At 36.8% G+C, this 17,279-nt stretch overlaps 2 protein-coding genes across 2 annotated transcripts; one reads left to right on the forward strand and one right to left on the reverse strand.

Annotated features, from left to right (window-relative positions):
* Window positions 1-3,369: 3,369 nt before the first annotated feature.
* On the reverse strand, window positions 3,370-6,111 carry LOC143914093 (protein claret segregational-like). The gene is made up of 2 exons (XM_077434184.1): window positions 6,045-6,111; window positions 3,370-5,701 (listed from the first exon to the last, which is right to left on the reverse strand). The coding sequence occupies exon 2, from the start codon at window positions 5,694-5,696 to the stop codon at window positions 3,423-3,425; it is 2,274 nt and encodes a 757-aa protein (XP_077290310.1). The 5' UTR covers window positions 5,697-5,701; window positions 6,045-6,111; the 3' UTR covers window positions 3,370-3,422.
* Window positions 6,112-7,641: 1,530 nt separating this feature from the next.
* LOC143914095 (uncharacterized) lies at window positions 7,642-17,222 on the forward strand. Its single transcript, XM_077434185.1, has 5 exons — window positions 7,642-9,236; window positions 15,147-15,337; window positions 15,420-15,868; window positions 15,951-16,169; window positions 16,254-17,222. The coding sequence occupies exons 1-5, from the start codon at window positions 7,642-7,644 to the stop codon at window positions 17,220-17,222; spliced, it is 3,423 nt and encodes a 1,140-aa protein (XP_077290311.1).
* Window positions 17,223-17,279: the final 57 nt, after the last annotated feature.

Consider the following 17,279-nt stretch of genomic DNA (forward strand, 5'->3'; position numbering starts at 1 on the left):
GAAATCCAAATAACTATGATCAACACTTCTAAAAGTTTCACGTCAAGTCATCTTTTTACTAGCCTCTTATCAAATTGTTCTATTACCAAAATGTACATATGTACATATGGTTCGGTGATTACTAGTCAAATGTGAACCGGTCACAGGATAACCGGTCGCTCTAGATCGGTCACACGTGATCACCCGTCACACTAAAACTGGTCACGAGAAAACTGGTCACTCGTGACCGATTTTAGGGTGTGACCAGTTTTAGTGTGACGGGTGATCACGTGTGACCGATCTAGAGCGACCGGTTATCCTGTGACTAGTTCACATATGACTAGTAGTCCGTTTACCGTACATATATGAGTCGTTATATTTGAAAGTAGTGGAAGTATAATTTTCAGTTTCAAAAACACTTTCTGTTTGATTTAATTCACAAATTGTTATCACTTATTTTTATTCGATATGCCGAGAATCTCAGAAAAGCAGAATAAACGTATTACAGGCCACCAGTATTTTTAAACATTGTTAAAAGCAAAACAATATATTTAATGTTTTGCGAAACATTTCTCGAAATGAAGAAAAGTAGACTTATGCCACTTTCAAATATAACGGCTCATATTATGAAAGTAAAACACTAGGCATTTGGCTTTACAATAGACGTTGGTCTATCGCCCCTTCTAAAAATAAAATTCAAATGAAAAATAAATTCTTAATAATACTATGTGTTAAATAAAATTTCATACCATATTTTAATGAATCGGTTGATTATCATTATTAAATGACAAATTATTAAAAATATATATATAAACGGAATATAATAATTTATTTATAATAACTATTTTTGATAAATATTTTCGTCTTTGGTTTGCCGCCCCTCAAAATGTGCTACATTTCTTGTCTATGCCTACAAGAAAGTTCTTCTTTTTAAAGGTTTTAGTTTTAAAATTCAATTGCACTATCAATTAATTAATTTCAATATTTTTATCTTTTTTACTGCGGAACAGATCTAACGCATTATACATAGATTTGAAAATTAAAAATTAGTTGAAAAATATGTGTTCTTCATCATTTTATATTCACATAAATTTTTATATAATATGTATTTGATAAATCATATAAACATTTTTGCATAATTTTTCATTTTTGCAAAAAAAAATTGTTGCGTGGACGTGAAGTGGGGGCTTCCAGGATCGGAGAGAAAGGCGCAGGAGGGTTGTGGAAGTCGTTTATTCGTCTGCTCTTGTCGACGCTTCAGGTCGGAATGGTTTCCAATTCGAGAGCGCCCCATATTTATACATGTTTGGGCTTAAAAACTATTGGTCGATGAGTCAGACGATCCCATTGGCCATTGCATACGGCTCATTCATACGTAGAGGCCATTTTGGCGGGAACGAGAGATCAGGTGATCTGCGCTAGTCACCTAATCTCTACGTTACAATATTTTTAGTTCATCGTTTTAATATAAAATATGGACCTATGTATGTGTCTATAAAAAGATATAAACTATAAAATATGGAATATGATATAAAATATGGAGATGTGTCTGTAAAAAGAATCGATAATAGATAATATTTGATTATAAATTATAATTGGATTATTAGATTTATGAAATAAATTTAATCCAGAAGCTAAGCATGTTATCAGTATGAAGGATAATGTTTGATAAACATTTAAACCTTTTAATTAAACAATAAATCATTTCGACTATTATATTAATTACTTTTGTCACATATTGATGTTTGCAAAATAATGGTTGACGACAGCTGAGAACCACGCGTGGAACGTGTGATTTTCCTGTAGAAGGTGGCGGGGAAAACTACGAAACAACAGTTAATTCGATAGCTCTGGTTAGGTCGGTCATGGGAGATTTAAACCATTATTTTTATCCATTTTCACGTTATGCATATTTATTTTGGGATCTTCCATGATTTGCATTTACGTAACCCAAATCAACAATGCATTTAGGCATGCAATTTATTTAAATTATTTTATAATATGTAATAATTATACATTTTTTTTTCAATTAGTTTTACAAGCACGTTTTGCGAAGAGGGGATTAACTGAAAATGATTGTAAAATAAACACTACATATGTAGGTATACAATATGATAAATCATTTATTTATAAAAAGATTGCGTAAAAATACTACCATAATTACATTTTCAAATACACATATCGCACACTTTTACATATAATATAAATTCACTTTTAAAGTTAATACATATATTATATTGATTTTCAAATATTGCAAGTGATATTATAACTTATTCATTAAAAATATAAAACACTATAAATGTTTATTTTATTATAAATGGCCTGAAATTTTAAAAAGTTGTAGATGTTATATAATTATGTATGTATTTTATTTACAAAAATTAAAAAAAAAATGCTTTTCGCCTTCTCATCAGAAAATCGAGATTTGGAGTTAAAGGTGAAAGCGGTGACCCTTACGGCATTAACGGAGTTGATGAAGACTCGAAAAATGAACTTGCACCTGGAAACCATCCCAGGCTGAAATTTAATACGGGACAAGTACGCGTGTATGTATGGGAGAAACCGACGAAACCGTCTACCCTCACTCCTAATCTTACAGCTTATACACACTCAGTCATTTTATCATTTTTTGAGGTCATTTTTCGAGTCTTCATCAACTCACAGTTTGTGCCGTAAGGCGAAAGTATGACAAATATTATATACGAATATATATACACATGTATATGCACCGTACATATTTACAGCATATTTATACAAATAAAATGTAAATGTTGAAACAAAGATTTAATTCGAATCTACACAATTGAAAAAATTAGTATTAACCGTTTGCCCGCAGCCGTCTTCTATGGAGGCTTTGGGCGACAAGTCTGTAGCGCGGCTGTCTTCCATAGAATTTCTGAACTTTGCGCGGGATTTTGAGCCTTATATGCGCCTATATCAACTGTTTTAAGGTTCAAAATTGGTTAAATATATTACTGAGAGTTGAATGCAATCTATTCAATTTGCTTAAAATGAATATATACCAATCAAAATTAGTTTTTTGTGGAACCATACTGAAACCTCGTTTATGTGACGTCACATCTGTTGAACAATGGCGTTGATACGTCTCAATTGTATGAAGAATGATTATTTGACAATTAAGCCAAAACTACGAGATATATTATGTATTTTATTGTTTAAAATAATACTTTATGTGTTAATTAACATATCCGGTTACTTGAGTAAATATTAAAATCCGTATTTGATGTCGAAAACTCGATTGCCAAATTCGCGTACAGGGCTTGTTCGCTATATTTATTGCCGCGGGCAAAGGCTTAAGAAACATTTTTTTATAACTAAAAATTATTCATTGATTTTGTCAATTTAAAATGTTATTAAACGACAGCTGTATTTCAGTCGAATTAAAGTACATATGATTAAATTAATTGAAAATACATATAATCCTACACGGAAGATATATTCTTCTTCAAAACCCCAGTTCGACAGCTGTTGACTTTAGCAGCGAACCTCAACGAGTTCAGCGTCTCACTGTAACAGTCGTCCAGTTGAGATACATTAACCAACATGAGAGTTTTTGAATTTCCACCTAAGCTGGGCATTAGCAAATAGGTGAGCTTTGAATTCCTATACGGCACATGCGTCTGCTTGGCTTGCAACGCCAATATCACTTTTGACAATTCGGAGAGAGATTTATTTATCGATTTGGTCTCTTCCATTCTTTGTGAGGTTTTGCCACTTTCAGAGCCGGCCAAGTCCACAAAGTTCAAACAGCTGCTGTATTTTTCTCCTCGTTTCTTGTGAACGGCGTTGATTTTAATTTTTGTCACAGAATGCGACCTGGAACTTCTCTCGTTGCAAATAGTGGCCGCCGTTTGTCTGTTCTTTTGCGACAGGGCAAATAATTTAATCAGTTCGTGAGAATGAGAAACGAGTTCTTCCTTCAAATTGGAAACGTAGACGTCGGTTCCTTTACTGTCGGCCATTTTTATGCTATGTTCGACTTGCTCTTTGCTCGAGTCCAAAAGGTCATATATGTTTTCATTGTAGATTTCCATGAAAGAAGCTGTAATATTGAATTCCCATCCAACCTTCTTCAAATTGGGAATATTATCAAAAATCATATCGATTGCACGTGGAATAATTCCGGAACTATTGGAGCAACTTTCGCCTTCCATAGTGTAAGTTTTTCCAGAGCCCGTCTGGCCATAAGCAAAAATGCAAACGTTATATCCATCGAGGGCCGATTGAACCAGAGATGATACTTCGTCGAAGATTTCCACCTGCGTTGAACTTGACGAAAATACTCCATCGAATGCGAACGAATGTTTGGAATTTTGTTTCTTCGTGAGACCGCCTGTCGAATTTGTGAGAGTTTTTTCGATTTCCATCGTGCAAGAGTCAACGATATCTACGTCGACTGAAGGTTTTGACTTTTCTTCGTTTAATACGGGTCTAACTCGACAATACACACGAATATGACCTTTCAAATCTTGAATTGTGTTACGTTGAACCTTTTCCCGTTCGTGCATAGCCTCGATACTCTCTTGGTGTTCTTCTATTTTGCATTTTAAACTTTTTATTTCATTGCAATGCTCTTCGTTTTTCATGTCCATATGTTCCTTATATCGTTTCAAATCAATTACTTCTCTAGTCAGCTCTGAAATCTCCGAACGCTTCAAACTAAGTTCTGAATTCAAATTTGTGCATTTTAATGATTCAGAATTATACAAAACGGAAAATTCATTGCATTCTTTAGTTTTTAATTCTAAACTGCTTTTTAAAGACTCTTCACTCATTTCAAGTTTTGAAATGTTTTCTTTTAAACCTTCGTTCTCTTTTCTTATTTCGGCAATAGTGACAATGTATTCGTTATTTTTTTGCTCGGTGATCGTCTGTTTCGCCTTAAGAAATTCAATTTCGCTTGTGTAAGTCGACAGCTTGATTTGATTTTCTTCGAATTCTGTAGTCAGTTCTAAATTTCTTTTAATTTGTTCACCGAGTTTGTCTTTGAGAGAAGTATACTCGTGAGATTTAAAAGTCAATTTACTTTTAGTATCCAACAATTGCGAAGACAATTCACAATTTTCTTTCATACCATTACTCGAGCGAGCTTCTGATTCTTTTAATAAATTATCAACGTCCGATTTCTCCTTTTTAATTAAATCATACTTACTCGAAAGTTCGAGCAACTCCAGTTCGTACTTCTTACTATCGGTCGATATTTTTGCCAATTCTGATGTCAATTGTGAACTCATATGTTCCATTTCTTCAACGTATGATTTATAATTCTTTTCAACATCAGAATGTTTGGATTCCAAATCTTTGTGCTTTTCACACAAGTCATTATAACGAGCTTTATAATCATACGCTGGAATTTTAGCCGCAGCATTGGTGACTTTTGGTGCCAATTTCATTTGCTTCTTGGGGAAGTTTGGTAAAGTTGAAGAAGCACTTCTCTTGAGAGTACCCGTGTTGTTCAGTTTGAGTGGTTCACATTTACGAAGGACTTTTGTGTTATTTAGATTTTCGTTGTTGGGAGTTTTTATGGTCAAATTGTTTTCAATCACAGAAATTTCAGCGCTTACACTAAATTCTAGTTTGGAAGGTTCCTTTTTTGCATTTACACAGTTCTTCTTCGAAACTTCCATAGGAGTGGAAGATAATATTGTAGGCGCTTTTATTCCACTGGGTAAATGTGATCTTGGAATCCTGGACATTTTTACTGAAATTAAAAATTAAATTTATTAGTAAAAGTGTAAAATTGCAATCTATGTATAGGTATATTAGGTTAGGTTCAATACATTAGGAAAAACAACATTAAAGTAAACGGGATCTTCAGATTACAAAACTTAAATAATAATTGCCGTGATAAGTGATTATATTCAATATATAAATAGTTTAACTTTTAATCATAATTGATAAGTCACAACAACGCAACGGTGCGCACTCATTCATTCATTAATTCTGTTAAAATTCAAGATATGTATAAACTTAATGATGGAATTGATTATTCGAACAGTCGAGCTTAAAAAAATATTGGAAATGTGAAGTAAAAACGAACTAACCAGAGAATAAGACGAACAAGTAAAGTAAATGTTATAAACGGAACGTCAACGGCGATCAACGGACGCCAAATTCAAACATCGGCGAGTGAGGTCTCCACACGAATATACTCGACCATGCATACTCGACAATTATTTCTATTCATCGAATGCTAAAGTATGTAGTTATCGGAAAAAATGAAATGTGGTGTAATATTTATAATAATCGTCACTAAACTCTCAATTAAATCTTTTTTGTGGTTGCTTTAAATGCTTTTAATTTTTTTTTGAAGAAGAAACTTCTGATGGATATTTTGAACTTTTAGTAACGAATCTTCAATTTGATTAAGATTCGTAGTATTTCATTAAATAAGACGCATGCTCCCGACCTAGTCAATTCTAGGGGGGGGGGGGATTCTCCCTTCTACCTCCCCCCCCTCCTCTTCCCTCAAATTCTGTTGATAACATATGTACATATGTTTATATATATGTACATAGATATACCAACAAAGATTGACTTATCAAATCGTTACCCTATTTCGAAAGAGTTCTAACTGCACCTGTGCTAATTGTCAATTAGAACCTTTGCAAAGTAAAGTAACGAAATACCCAACGTATGCAGCGACACAGTGTTTTGTTTTTTTTAATGTTTAGGTCAAGTTGATAATATTTTACAATTATTTTGTTACGTCAATTTTATTCGTGAATAAAAAATATAGAATATTGAATGAAAAAATAACTAAAATTAATTAAAATTTAACGATTTACAAGAGCGTAATAAATATTAGAGTATTTTTTGAATATGTACTCCACAGTCCGATTAAAAAATCAAAATTAGTCTTAAATTAGCATCGATACTAACTTGTTATTTTAATAAACGAAGATATAACGATAGAATTGTATTATTATTGTAAAGTCTAAAGCAACTTAGGGCGCAAACACATAGAGCGGAAAGCAGCACTTGATTTTTTTTTTTAGATAGTTTTGCACAAGTAAAAAAACGCTAACACGCAAATGACACCCAGGCTTAAATCCTCATATTGACATAGGTTTGACAGTGTTCGATAACGGTTATTCTATATTTGAAGAAATGTAGGAGAAACTTTTCAAAACTTGTCGAAAAAAAAAGCCAGAGTACAAAATAAAGAAAAAAGCGTGAGCACATAAAGCTCCCACATAGTCACCTGTGGTGGCTATATGGGAGCTGGATACGAGTGAAGGTCTGTTCATACCTATCCAGCACGACCCGTATCCTGCAGGTGTCATGCAAGTGCGGATAGTATCCTTTGGTACATTATAAGAACGTATTCATACTCCATTCGCGCATGCGCATTTACGCATTCATGCGCGTCCATATAGAATGTACCAAAGAATACCATCCGCACTTGCATGACACCTGCAGGATACGGGTCGTGCTGGATAGGTATGAACAGACCTTGATACCGTTGTTGAACGAGCTCGCATAATATATTTTTTCGCCTCGTTTGGAAATCATAAAAGCGAAATTATCGATGAATCGCTCGTTTTCACAGCCAAAATGACTTTTATCGTAGGAGGAGACGTAGACTGGATCACCGCATTTAATATTCGTCTGTTAGTGTTCGAAATATAGATCGAAACGATGCGAAAAGCGATCGAACGTAGCGGACGCACGGCGAAACGACAGAGGAGATGGTCGGCGAGGGAGCGTTCGTCGGCCGAGTGCGGTTCGCTACGAGAATCGAGAGCCAACAGCTCAGACCGCACGCGTCTTCGCGACAGTTGGACGCGCGCTCTCCCCGTCGTTCGCTCGGGGCGGTCGGCCCTCGCGCTTCACCCCGCACTTTCGCGCCCGTCACTCGTCTCGCGGCGCCCCCTCGAAGCGCTCCGCCCCCCCGGCGCCCCCCGCCCGCGTCCGCGTCGCGGCTCCGACCCGACGTCGAACGACGCGTCGTCGCGTTCGCAGTGCGCCTGCGCCGACCGCGCCGCGCCCAGCGCGCCAAATTCAAACATGGAACAACACACAGAGCCCGGCCCGGAACCTCCACCTCCGTCTTCGTCTTCCCCTCCCCCTCCCCCTCCCTCTAGCCCTCCACCTCCCCTGCGCCTTCCCCAGCCCGCCTCCCCCTCTCCCTCCCCTCCGTCCGCCACGGCCACGGCTACGGCCACCGTCGTCACCGCCGTCACCGCCAAGTCGAAGAAGTCGAAGCAGAACAGGAAGAATCGCTACAGCAAGCAGAAGAAGGGGACGGTCGACAAGGAGGCCGTTCCGTGCGGCAGTAAAGAGGGCGGCAGCGGCAGACGAGGCTTCCACCGGGGCGGCTTCCAGAGGGGCGGCAGCGGTGGCGGGGGAGGGGGTGGGGGCGGCGGCGCGAACGGAGCCCGCAAACGCGCCATGTCCTTCCCGACGGCCTCCAAGTTCTTTCTGCCCTACAAGCGGCCCCGGAAGGAGGCCATCATCCCGCCCACCAAGTTCCTGCTGGGCGGCAACATCTCCGACCCGCTCAACCTGAACAGTCTGCGCGACGAAGACGTGAACCGCACCGTGAACGCCGTGACGCCGCGCTCCTCGCCACTGCCCACTCCGCCCCGCCACAAGAACAAGATCGAGGTGATCATCCCGCCCAACATCCGCGACCCGCTCAACCTGCTGACGCCCCTCGACAACGACGAGTACGAGAAGCAGATCGAGGCGGCGCCCCCCGCCCGGCCCCCGCGCAAGAGGCGCCGCCGCAACACCTCCAGCGGACTCGGACTCGGACTCGGACTCGGGCCTGCGCTGGCCTCGGGGGCGGCTGCCGATCCGGTCGCTGCCGTGGAAGTCGCCACCGATGCTGGTGGCGGTGGTGGTGGTTGCCTGGCGGTGGTGGCGGCAGCAGCGCCGTGCGGGGGCAGCAGCGACCTGCCCCCGCTCGAGCCCTCGTCCAGTCCCCCCCCGGCGGAGCCCGCCTCCCCCGCGCCGCCCCCCGGCCAGCCAGGAGAGGCGGCGCCGACGCCTGCGCCCCCGGCCGCCGCGCCGCCGGGAAGGGGGCGCAAGCGGCTGGCGAGCGAGCTGGCCGACAAGATCGTGAGCCCCGTGGTGCCGCAGCCGGGCGCGTGGATGAGGTTCCACGCGCACCCCCACCACCCGCACCACCAGCGAGCGCCTCCGCCCCGCGCGCCCCCTCCGCCGCCGCCCCTCACCCTGCCCAAGTTCAGAAACGCGGACGCCCGATACCAGTACGGCAACTATGACAGGTGACTATCATTGCCATTCATTACATTATTCTACTATTGCCCAACTTGACCACTTTTGTTTTTCAATTGTTTTGTTTTCATTTCTAACGCACCCTTTTATTTGTTTAATAAAAATTCCAAGTAATTTTTAATTTCTTTTAAACAAAATCTAATCCATCGTTTGAATAAAAATTGAATAAACTTAGACTAGTAATTTTTGAATATTATAATACTTGGTGGTTTTATCTGAGTTTGGTCGATATTTGCAATATAAAGAGCTTAAACATTGCATAAAAATCTTATAGTAAAATTCATTTGTTTTTTATTAAATTTATTTGAATCAAAAAAAAAAAAAAAAATTCAACGATATCAATATCGTCGTTATATAAATTTTGATTTGTTTTCTATGTTCCCAACAAAACTCACATACATAGTTACATACGAGGTCTCTTTCGAAATTATATATTAAATATTAAAAAAGGAATGTATGTGATGAGTAGAGTACGGATAGCCAAGGTGCCGCTTATTGTTCAATTGTTATAAAAAAGGTTCAGCAAACCTTTAACAATGCATTTACAATGTTTGAACAATAAACGGCAACTTGATTATCCGGGCTCTAGTGATGAGTGCCAAAAATGAAAATTAAAAAAAAAAAAATATTATTTATTATTTGGAAAATGACAATTTAATATGTTACACAGATTGATAGTAAAAAACATAATTATTTTAAGTAAAACATTAAGAATTTTCGCATATAGGTAAAAAACGAAAAGCTTGAACATTTAAAATAAAAAACAAAAATGATAATAGAGTTAGATAATTAGAGAGAACAAAAAGAAAAAAAAATAGAAATATCAGTATAATAAAAATATCAAAATAATAAGAATAATAATATAATATATAACAAAAAGACAATAAATACATCAAAATAAAAATTCATAATCACAATCGTAAATTTTCAATAAAATTAATCATCGAAAAAAAAATTTGCAATAATCACTCTAGCTTGTATAGCATTAATATTAAATAAGTCAAACATAGAAATTGTAGAAATTAGTGTGTTGACGATGGAGCTTGCACGCCAGATGAATGAGCTTCTTCCATAATTAGGAAAAATATTAGGCATGTAAAGGAGCTCATTACATCTGGTCATTCTATTTGGCACACGCAACGATAGTCCACTCAATAATTGAGGACAGTGGATCGAGCCGTTAAGGATGTTCAAAATTGTTGAGATGTCAGCTATCTCCCTTCTTTTGACAAGTGGAAGCAGATGCTGACACCTACAAGCATCTTCATAGGATGTATAGGATAATCCAAAACGGCTGTCGATGTACCTCAAGAATCTCTTCTGGATGCGCTCCAATCTGTCCCTTGCACCAGAGTACTCTGGGAATTATCAGGAATTATTACATCGATTTTAATTCTGATTAAAATTACAACTTCAGTTGTGACTTCAATTCGGACATTGTTTCTTACTTCAGTTATGATTACAATTACGACAGTTAAATACCAGACCTGAGTGCCAGCTAAAATCGGTTTTATACCAGAAATATGTTCTATATGCCAGCAATGATGTTTTAAAACATGGCCCAGTCCCCAAAATAATTTTTTTTATCGTGTATATCGGAGACAAATTTATATCGCTCATACAATAATTTACAATGCAGTGATAAAAACCAAGGCATCTCAAAATTAAAATAAAAAATACACTTAAATCATTTTTTATTCCTGGTATTCAATTTTCATTTTAATTTATGTATCAATTCCTTTTCATTGAAATATCGATGGACACAGATTAGATTAGAGACCCCTCCAAGTACGAACGTAGCCATACGGCAACAGTATATGCAATGGTGAAACTAAATCCCCAGCGCCCCCACTTATACCTGAATACGGTTTTTTTTGCGCGAATTTTGTCCCTTTGGATACGCTTGACAGTTATTGGTGTGCTACAGTGGAGGGAACAGCTACCAGAAACAAAGAGAGGAGTTACAATTTGCGGTTGAAATTTTTAACCAAAAATGGACTGTTCGAAAACGTAAGTGCATTTATTTTTAAACTTTTAAACGCCTTTCATTACTTCTATGAATACATTGATTATGTCAATGTGTAGTGCTATAAATGTACATACTTAGGTGCTTTCAAATATGTATTGTATAGCTATAATTCAATCCCAAATGCTTGCGTATCCATATGGCTACCCTAGTCTTTTCCCGTGTCAAATTATTTTGATTACTGTTCGATGTTTTTGGTGTGTTTTTTGTTATATATACACAAATTCTAACGCCAATTTTTGGGCCCATTTCAGATCTAATGAAGACTTAACTGTTGGAGACATTTTGTTAGAAGAACCTGGGACTGACGATGACGATTTGCTCGATATGGAGATGGAGATGTAAACGGATATATTTATTTGTCCTCCCGAATCGAACGTGTTGACCGATGAAGACAGTGCCGAAGAAGATGATGGAGGTCTTGTAAATAATCTTAGTCGTCGTCAACTTGCTGCAAATGCAGAAATGCGAATTAGAGGGAGACAGGTCGGAGGAAACGACAACTTTATGAGCTACGAGCGAGTACAACACGCATATGGATTGATGGAGATTTAGATCATATATATTAAATAAATGTTTTCTTTTATGTAAATGGTTGCTTTTTATTTCTCCTTGGTCCTTCAAAGTACCTACATATATAATGATTATTTTTAAGGGTTTGGTATAGATAAATTGGTCAAATTCCGATGTTTTGGGGTGTGGTATGTTTGTAACAATTCACAGAATTATTGTTTTTACTCAAACCCTTAGCTTGCAGGTATATTTTGTATCTGACAAAATATACTAATTTTATAAAAAAAAAAAATATATTGATTTTATGAAGAAAAAAAAAATGGGGTTATAAATAGACTAAGTACATAACTAAAGGCATCTTGGATTTTTTTCTTTTATCTAAAAATATTTTGGAGGGCAGGATATTTGTCTCGCGTATTGCGATCTGTTGTCGCGCGGAATTACTGAAAGCGCTTTAATTTTTTTTTTTTTATTATTTTTGCTTGATTAAGATGAATATTTGTCAAAGAAATATGGTTGAAATATTCTTTTATTAATGAAAAAAAATCTCTCGTCTCTGGTGGGTTAATTACAATTCAAATTCCAAAAACTTAAATAATTTAATTCCAATTTAATCCGATCTGCGTCCAAAAGCGATTTGAATACTTTGTAGTTTCTAACCATCTGTCTCGCGAGTGGATTGGACTCCAAACGACGATAGATTATTCCCAATTCCACTTATTTGCGCGCTCAACACTAAGTACAGACAGCAAATTTCGGATCAACCAAACTGTAGCGATGATTGATTGTACAATATTCGATTTAAATTTTTTTCAATTCTTCAACGACAGCCATCCAATTTGACTCAAAAATATTCGTGAATTTCTCGACACAGTCCTCCAAAAATCCACTGTTGAGTACTATTCCAGCATTCTTCTTTCTCTTTGTTAAGATTCTCAGTGCAGATTTCGATCGTGTAGTTATTCCAGTCGTCAGTTGTGCCTAATTCCTCCTTGCACAATTTGACCAACATCAATTCTCCGACCCGACAATTTTACAAATTGAATGGTTAACAACTGTTGCCGCACCAATTTCCATATTGGATGTATACTTTCTTTCAACTGAACAATTAGAATTTGATTTAATGTTTGCTCCAGAGAATCCTCTTGTGAGAATGTCACGACATCTTCAATAGATGGTAGACCGAATAAGCTATTTTTAAATACCAAAAAATATATATATTTTGTTTTTAAAAAATGCCTCCAGATACTTGAAATGTATTCATTGAGTGAACATCTTAACAGAACTAACCCAAGTTCTGTTTGATTTTTTTCTATTATGAGCAGCGATGATGATCACTAGTCACCGGAGCCTGAGGGGGCCGTGTATTGTTCAAAGGTTGTAAATACATTGTTAAAGGTTTGCCGAACAATGGATAGCATAAATGGAACAATGGATAGTGATCACTAGAGGTTGGATAGTCACAGTGCTATCCATTGTTGTAAACCCTGTGTATAAAAGGTTCGGCAAACCTTTAACAATGCATTTACAACCTTTGAACAATACGCGGCACCTTCTGGGTCCGATGACTAGTGATCACTGTTGTCAAGTTACTTTTATATCGTATAAAAATTATGTGCGTTGGTTCCATTAGGCAAAACTACATTCAGATATTGTCACTCGAGTAGCGTCAAATTTAAATCCACCTAGCTTATTGCTCAATTTTTTTTCTTTTTTGTTTGTTATTTTTATTAATATCTAATTTTTTTTTCATTTCTTATACGTGAAAATTTTTATAAATGGTTTATCTTTTAAATAACTATATTTTATTATTATTTATATTGTATTAAAACTGTAATTTTTCCAAAATAATTACGCTATCGGAATACTTAGATATCTGTCTTATCTTTATCTTTAAAAATATGCCGTAAATAGTAAATAATTTAAAAAAAATTACATCGTTATTTATGTCTTCTCACACTACTTTTAAACCTTCAGTTTATTTAGTTTTATGTCTCTCAATTTTCACATACATATGCATGATTTTCTTTTTTCTCAGTAATATGTAATGACCACAAATAGTGGTTAACCTAATGTTAATAATAAGTTTTTATAAATAAGAAACCACACAGATAATATTCATTATTGACTGAAAACAAATATTTCCGCCCGGGATACTTCTATGCTATGATTGATCTTCGAGTTCATATTTAAAAATAAATTGTCCACTTTCAACATTCAATTATGTATCTAAAATGATACTCACTGTGGAAATGACGCGGCTAAAAGGCGTCATTGGACACTATGTAGTTTGATCAATCTGCGTGTAATGGAAAATTTTATTAATGCTAGTTGTTTTTCCAATTTCGTATTTAATCGAATCAGGTTTCAACACACCTGATGACATATTCAGAAATTGAATTCGCTCGTTCGTTTTGTAATAGGAACATTTTAAAATTTATTATTTACTCTTATAGCGTTTTGAGTGCATTCAAAATTTAAGACGTTATCACATATATATACTATAGTATAATATAATAACTCCCTAGAATTTAATGAAATGTGAAATTAAAAATAAGCCTATGTTATCAGAAAATCTGTCAATATTGATCATTTAATACACATTTGTGAAATATGTATGTACGCTATTGTAAACAAATTCAACCAATGTGTTTATTTGCTTTTCAAATAAGCAATTTTTGTTTTATTTTGTTATATTAGTGTGATCTTTATTTGCAAACGTTACGAATATAATGCAAATATGTATGCTCAAGCCATTTTGTTTTGAAATAATTATACATACATAAACGAAATATTGCTAGAATGGAATCGTATTTCAATATCTGTATTTTTAATTTTTAATTTAATATCTATAGAAATGTCTTCCCATTCATACAATGAAATCGTCACCACATTTGATATTATGTTACAAACGTTACGAATATAATGCAAATATGTATGCTCAAGCCATTTTCTTTTGAAATAATTATACATACATAAACGAAATATTGCTAGAATGGAATCGTATTTCAATATCTGTATTTTTAAATTTAATATCTATAGAAATGTCTTCCCATTCATATAATGAAATCGTCAGCACATTTGATATTGTGTTACAAACGTTACGAACATAATGCAAATATGTATGCTCAAGTCATTTTGTTTTGAAATAATTATACATACATAAACGAAATATTGCTAGAATGGAATCGTATTTCAATATCTGTATTTTTAAATTTAATATCTATAGAAATGTCTTCCCATTCATACAATGAAATCGTCAGCACATTTGATATTGTGGTCAAACTTGATAATTGATAAACATAAGTGTCATATGTCGACTGCACCGCATTTATATTTACGCTTACGTTATTTTTCGCAGATATTATGGATATAGAAATCTGAATGCATTTATGGATGTGAGATTGAAGGTGTTCGAGATGAACCGCCACTTGTTCAACCACAAAGATGTTCTAGACATTGGATGTAATGTTGGTCACATTTCCATAGCTGTGGCCAGAGACTTTGGCGCCAAATCGGTGATGGGCATCGATATTGATAATAAACTAATAGGTAAACAAATATTATACACTATTTTTTTCCATTCGGTTTTATTATGTGTAGTTTAATTATATTCATATATTTAAAATTTCAGCTCGAGCCAGAAAAAATGTTAGTAATTTTGTTATTGTGCCTCCGACACTCGATTCGCCTCCTAAAGATAAACCACCGGGTGATGCACAAGAGCCGTCTACGTCTCACAATAATCATTCACTCGATAGAAATATTAGTGTCGAGAGTACCGGAGATGAAAACGAATCTATCAATACCAGTGCGGATATTATAGAAGCTAAAAACGAAACCGATTCCAAAGAAACAAAGCCTGAAATGGAAAATAAGTCGAATCAGCCTGATAAGCCGTTTCCACATCGCCATTTCAGAAAAATGAAGAGAAACAGAAGAGCACACCACAAACCGGCCAGAGATGCGACTAAACTGTATTTTCCCATATCTTGTCCCATTCTCTACGGACCGACGGAGGTGATTGGATGTCCTATTGATGGTAAATCCAATATTTTTCCGCAAAATATTGCATTTAAACAGGTATGTTGTAATTTAATTTGAATTTTAATCTAATAGGATTATAGATTTAGGAAGGAATTGATTTATTATAATATTTTTGCAGGCTAACTATATTTTGAAAGATGAAAATCTGATAAACGCTGAACCGCCCCAATACGATCTAATAATGTGTTTATCTGTTACAAAATGGCTTCATCTCAATTGGGGAGATGCAGGTATTAAATTAGCCTTCAAAAGAATGTTTGCTCAATTACGTCCCGGCGGCAAACTTATATTGGAAGCTCAAGGATGGAGTAGTTATAAAAAGAAGAAGAAACTAACAGTTAGTATTTTAAAATATTTTACCAAGTTTATGTAATTGAATTGTGTTCTTCATTTCGTAACATTCTGTTTGTTTTTGTTCCAGGAAACCATATATAGAAACTTTTCATCAATAGAATTTTTCCCACATAAGTTTAAGGAATATCTATTATCGCCTGAAGTAGGATTTAGTAAATGTTGTGTTTTAGGAGTGCCTCAACATTTAAGCAAAGGCTTTAGACGACCCATTCATTTATATATAAAAGGTGATTTTACACCGAGTAAAGTGCAGTGGTCGGACACTTACGCTCCATCGCATCATCAGCCCGATCTAAACATCGAAGAGCAACCTAAAAAAGTGTACGCCTACGTTGTCATTCCAAGTTATCATCCCAGTTCGACGAGAATGAGCGAAAACAATACGCCGTCGTACGGAGCCGCCACGCCGTGTGCCTTCCAAGAGAACAATTCGACGGAAGAGTCGCCGTTTTATAATCCCCGTAGTGATAGTTACATGCCTTCGTATTCTAGTTCAGACCGACCAAAAACTGTGTACGCAAGCCTAAGTTCACCGCAAAGTGACTACGGAGGTACACCGTCTCACATCTCCGAAGGTGGAGGGAGCGTGCCGCCGCACAGCGGCGTTTACACCACCATGGCATCTCCAGCATCACCGTTCTTGGAACCCTCGCCTGGCAATTCTACGACCCCTAGTCATCCTTTCACCCCGTCTCATTCCGCAAGCTATGACGCCAACCCAGCAAACAAAAAAGTATATGCTTCATTACATTCACCGCACGAAGACGTGGGATCGAATGGCAGGGGTCATCCGATATATTCCCCAAGCGTGGCTGGAGCGTCTCGTCAAGGCGGATACTCCCCACTGTATACCGGTTCCACATTGTGCCCCTTACCTGAAGTCACCGACGTAGAAAATACCAACAGTAATGATTCCACTCAGGTGAAAAGCTTATCCGAACATGTCACGCCTGCAGCCAGCCCATCCAGCGATTTGTTGACCAATCCTGATGTAGAACATCACAGTAGCCCCAGAGAGTCCTTTGATGTCGAGTAGTGGTGTTCATAAACTTTATAGATATATATATATTTACCAGTAAGGATTTTTTTTGTA

The sequence above is a fragment of the Arctopsyche grandis genome, chromosome 7, assembly GCF_051622035.1.
Source record: "Arctopsyche grandis isolate Sample6627 chromosome 7, ASM5162203v2, whole genome shotgun sequence".
NCBI lineage: Eukaryota > Metazoa > Arthropoda > Insecta > Trichoptera > Hydropsychidae > Arctopsyche > Arctopsyche grandis.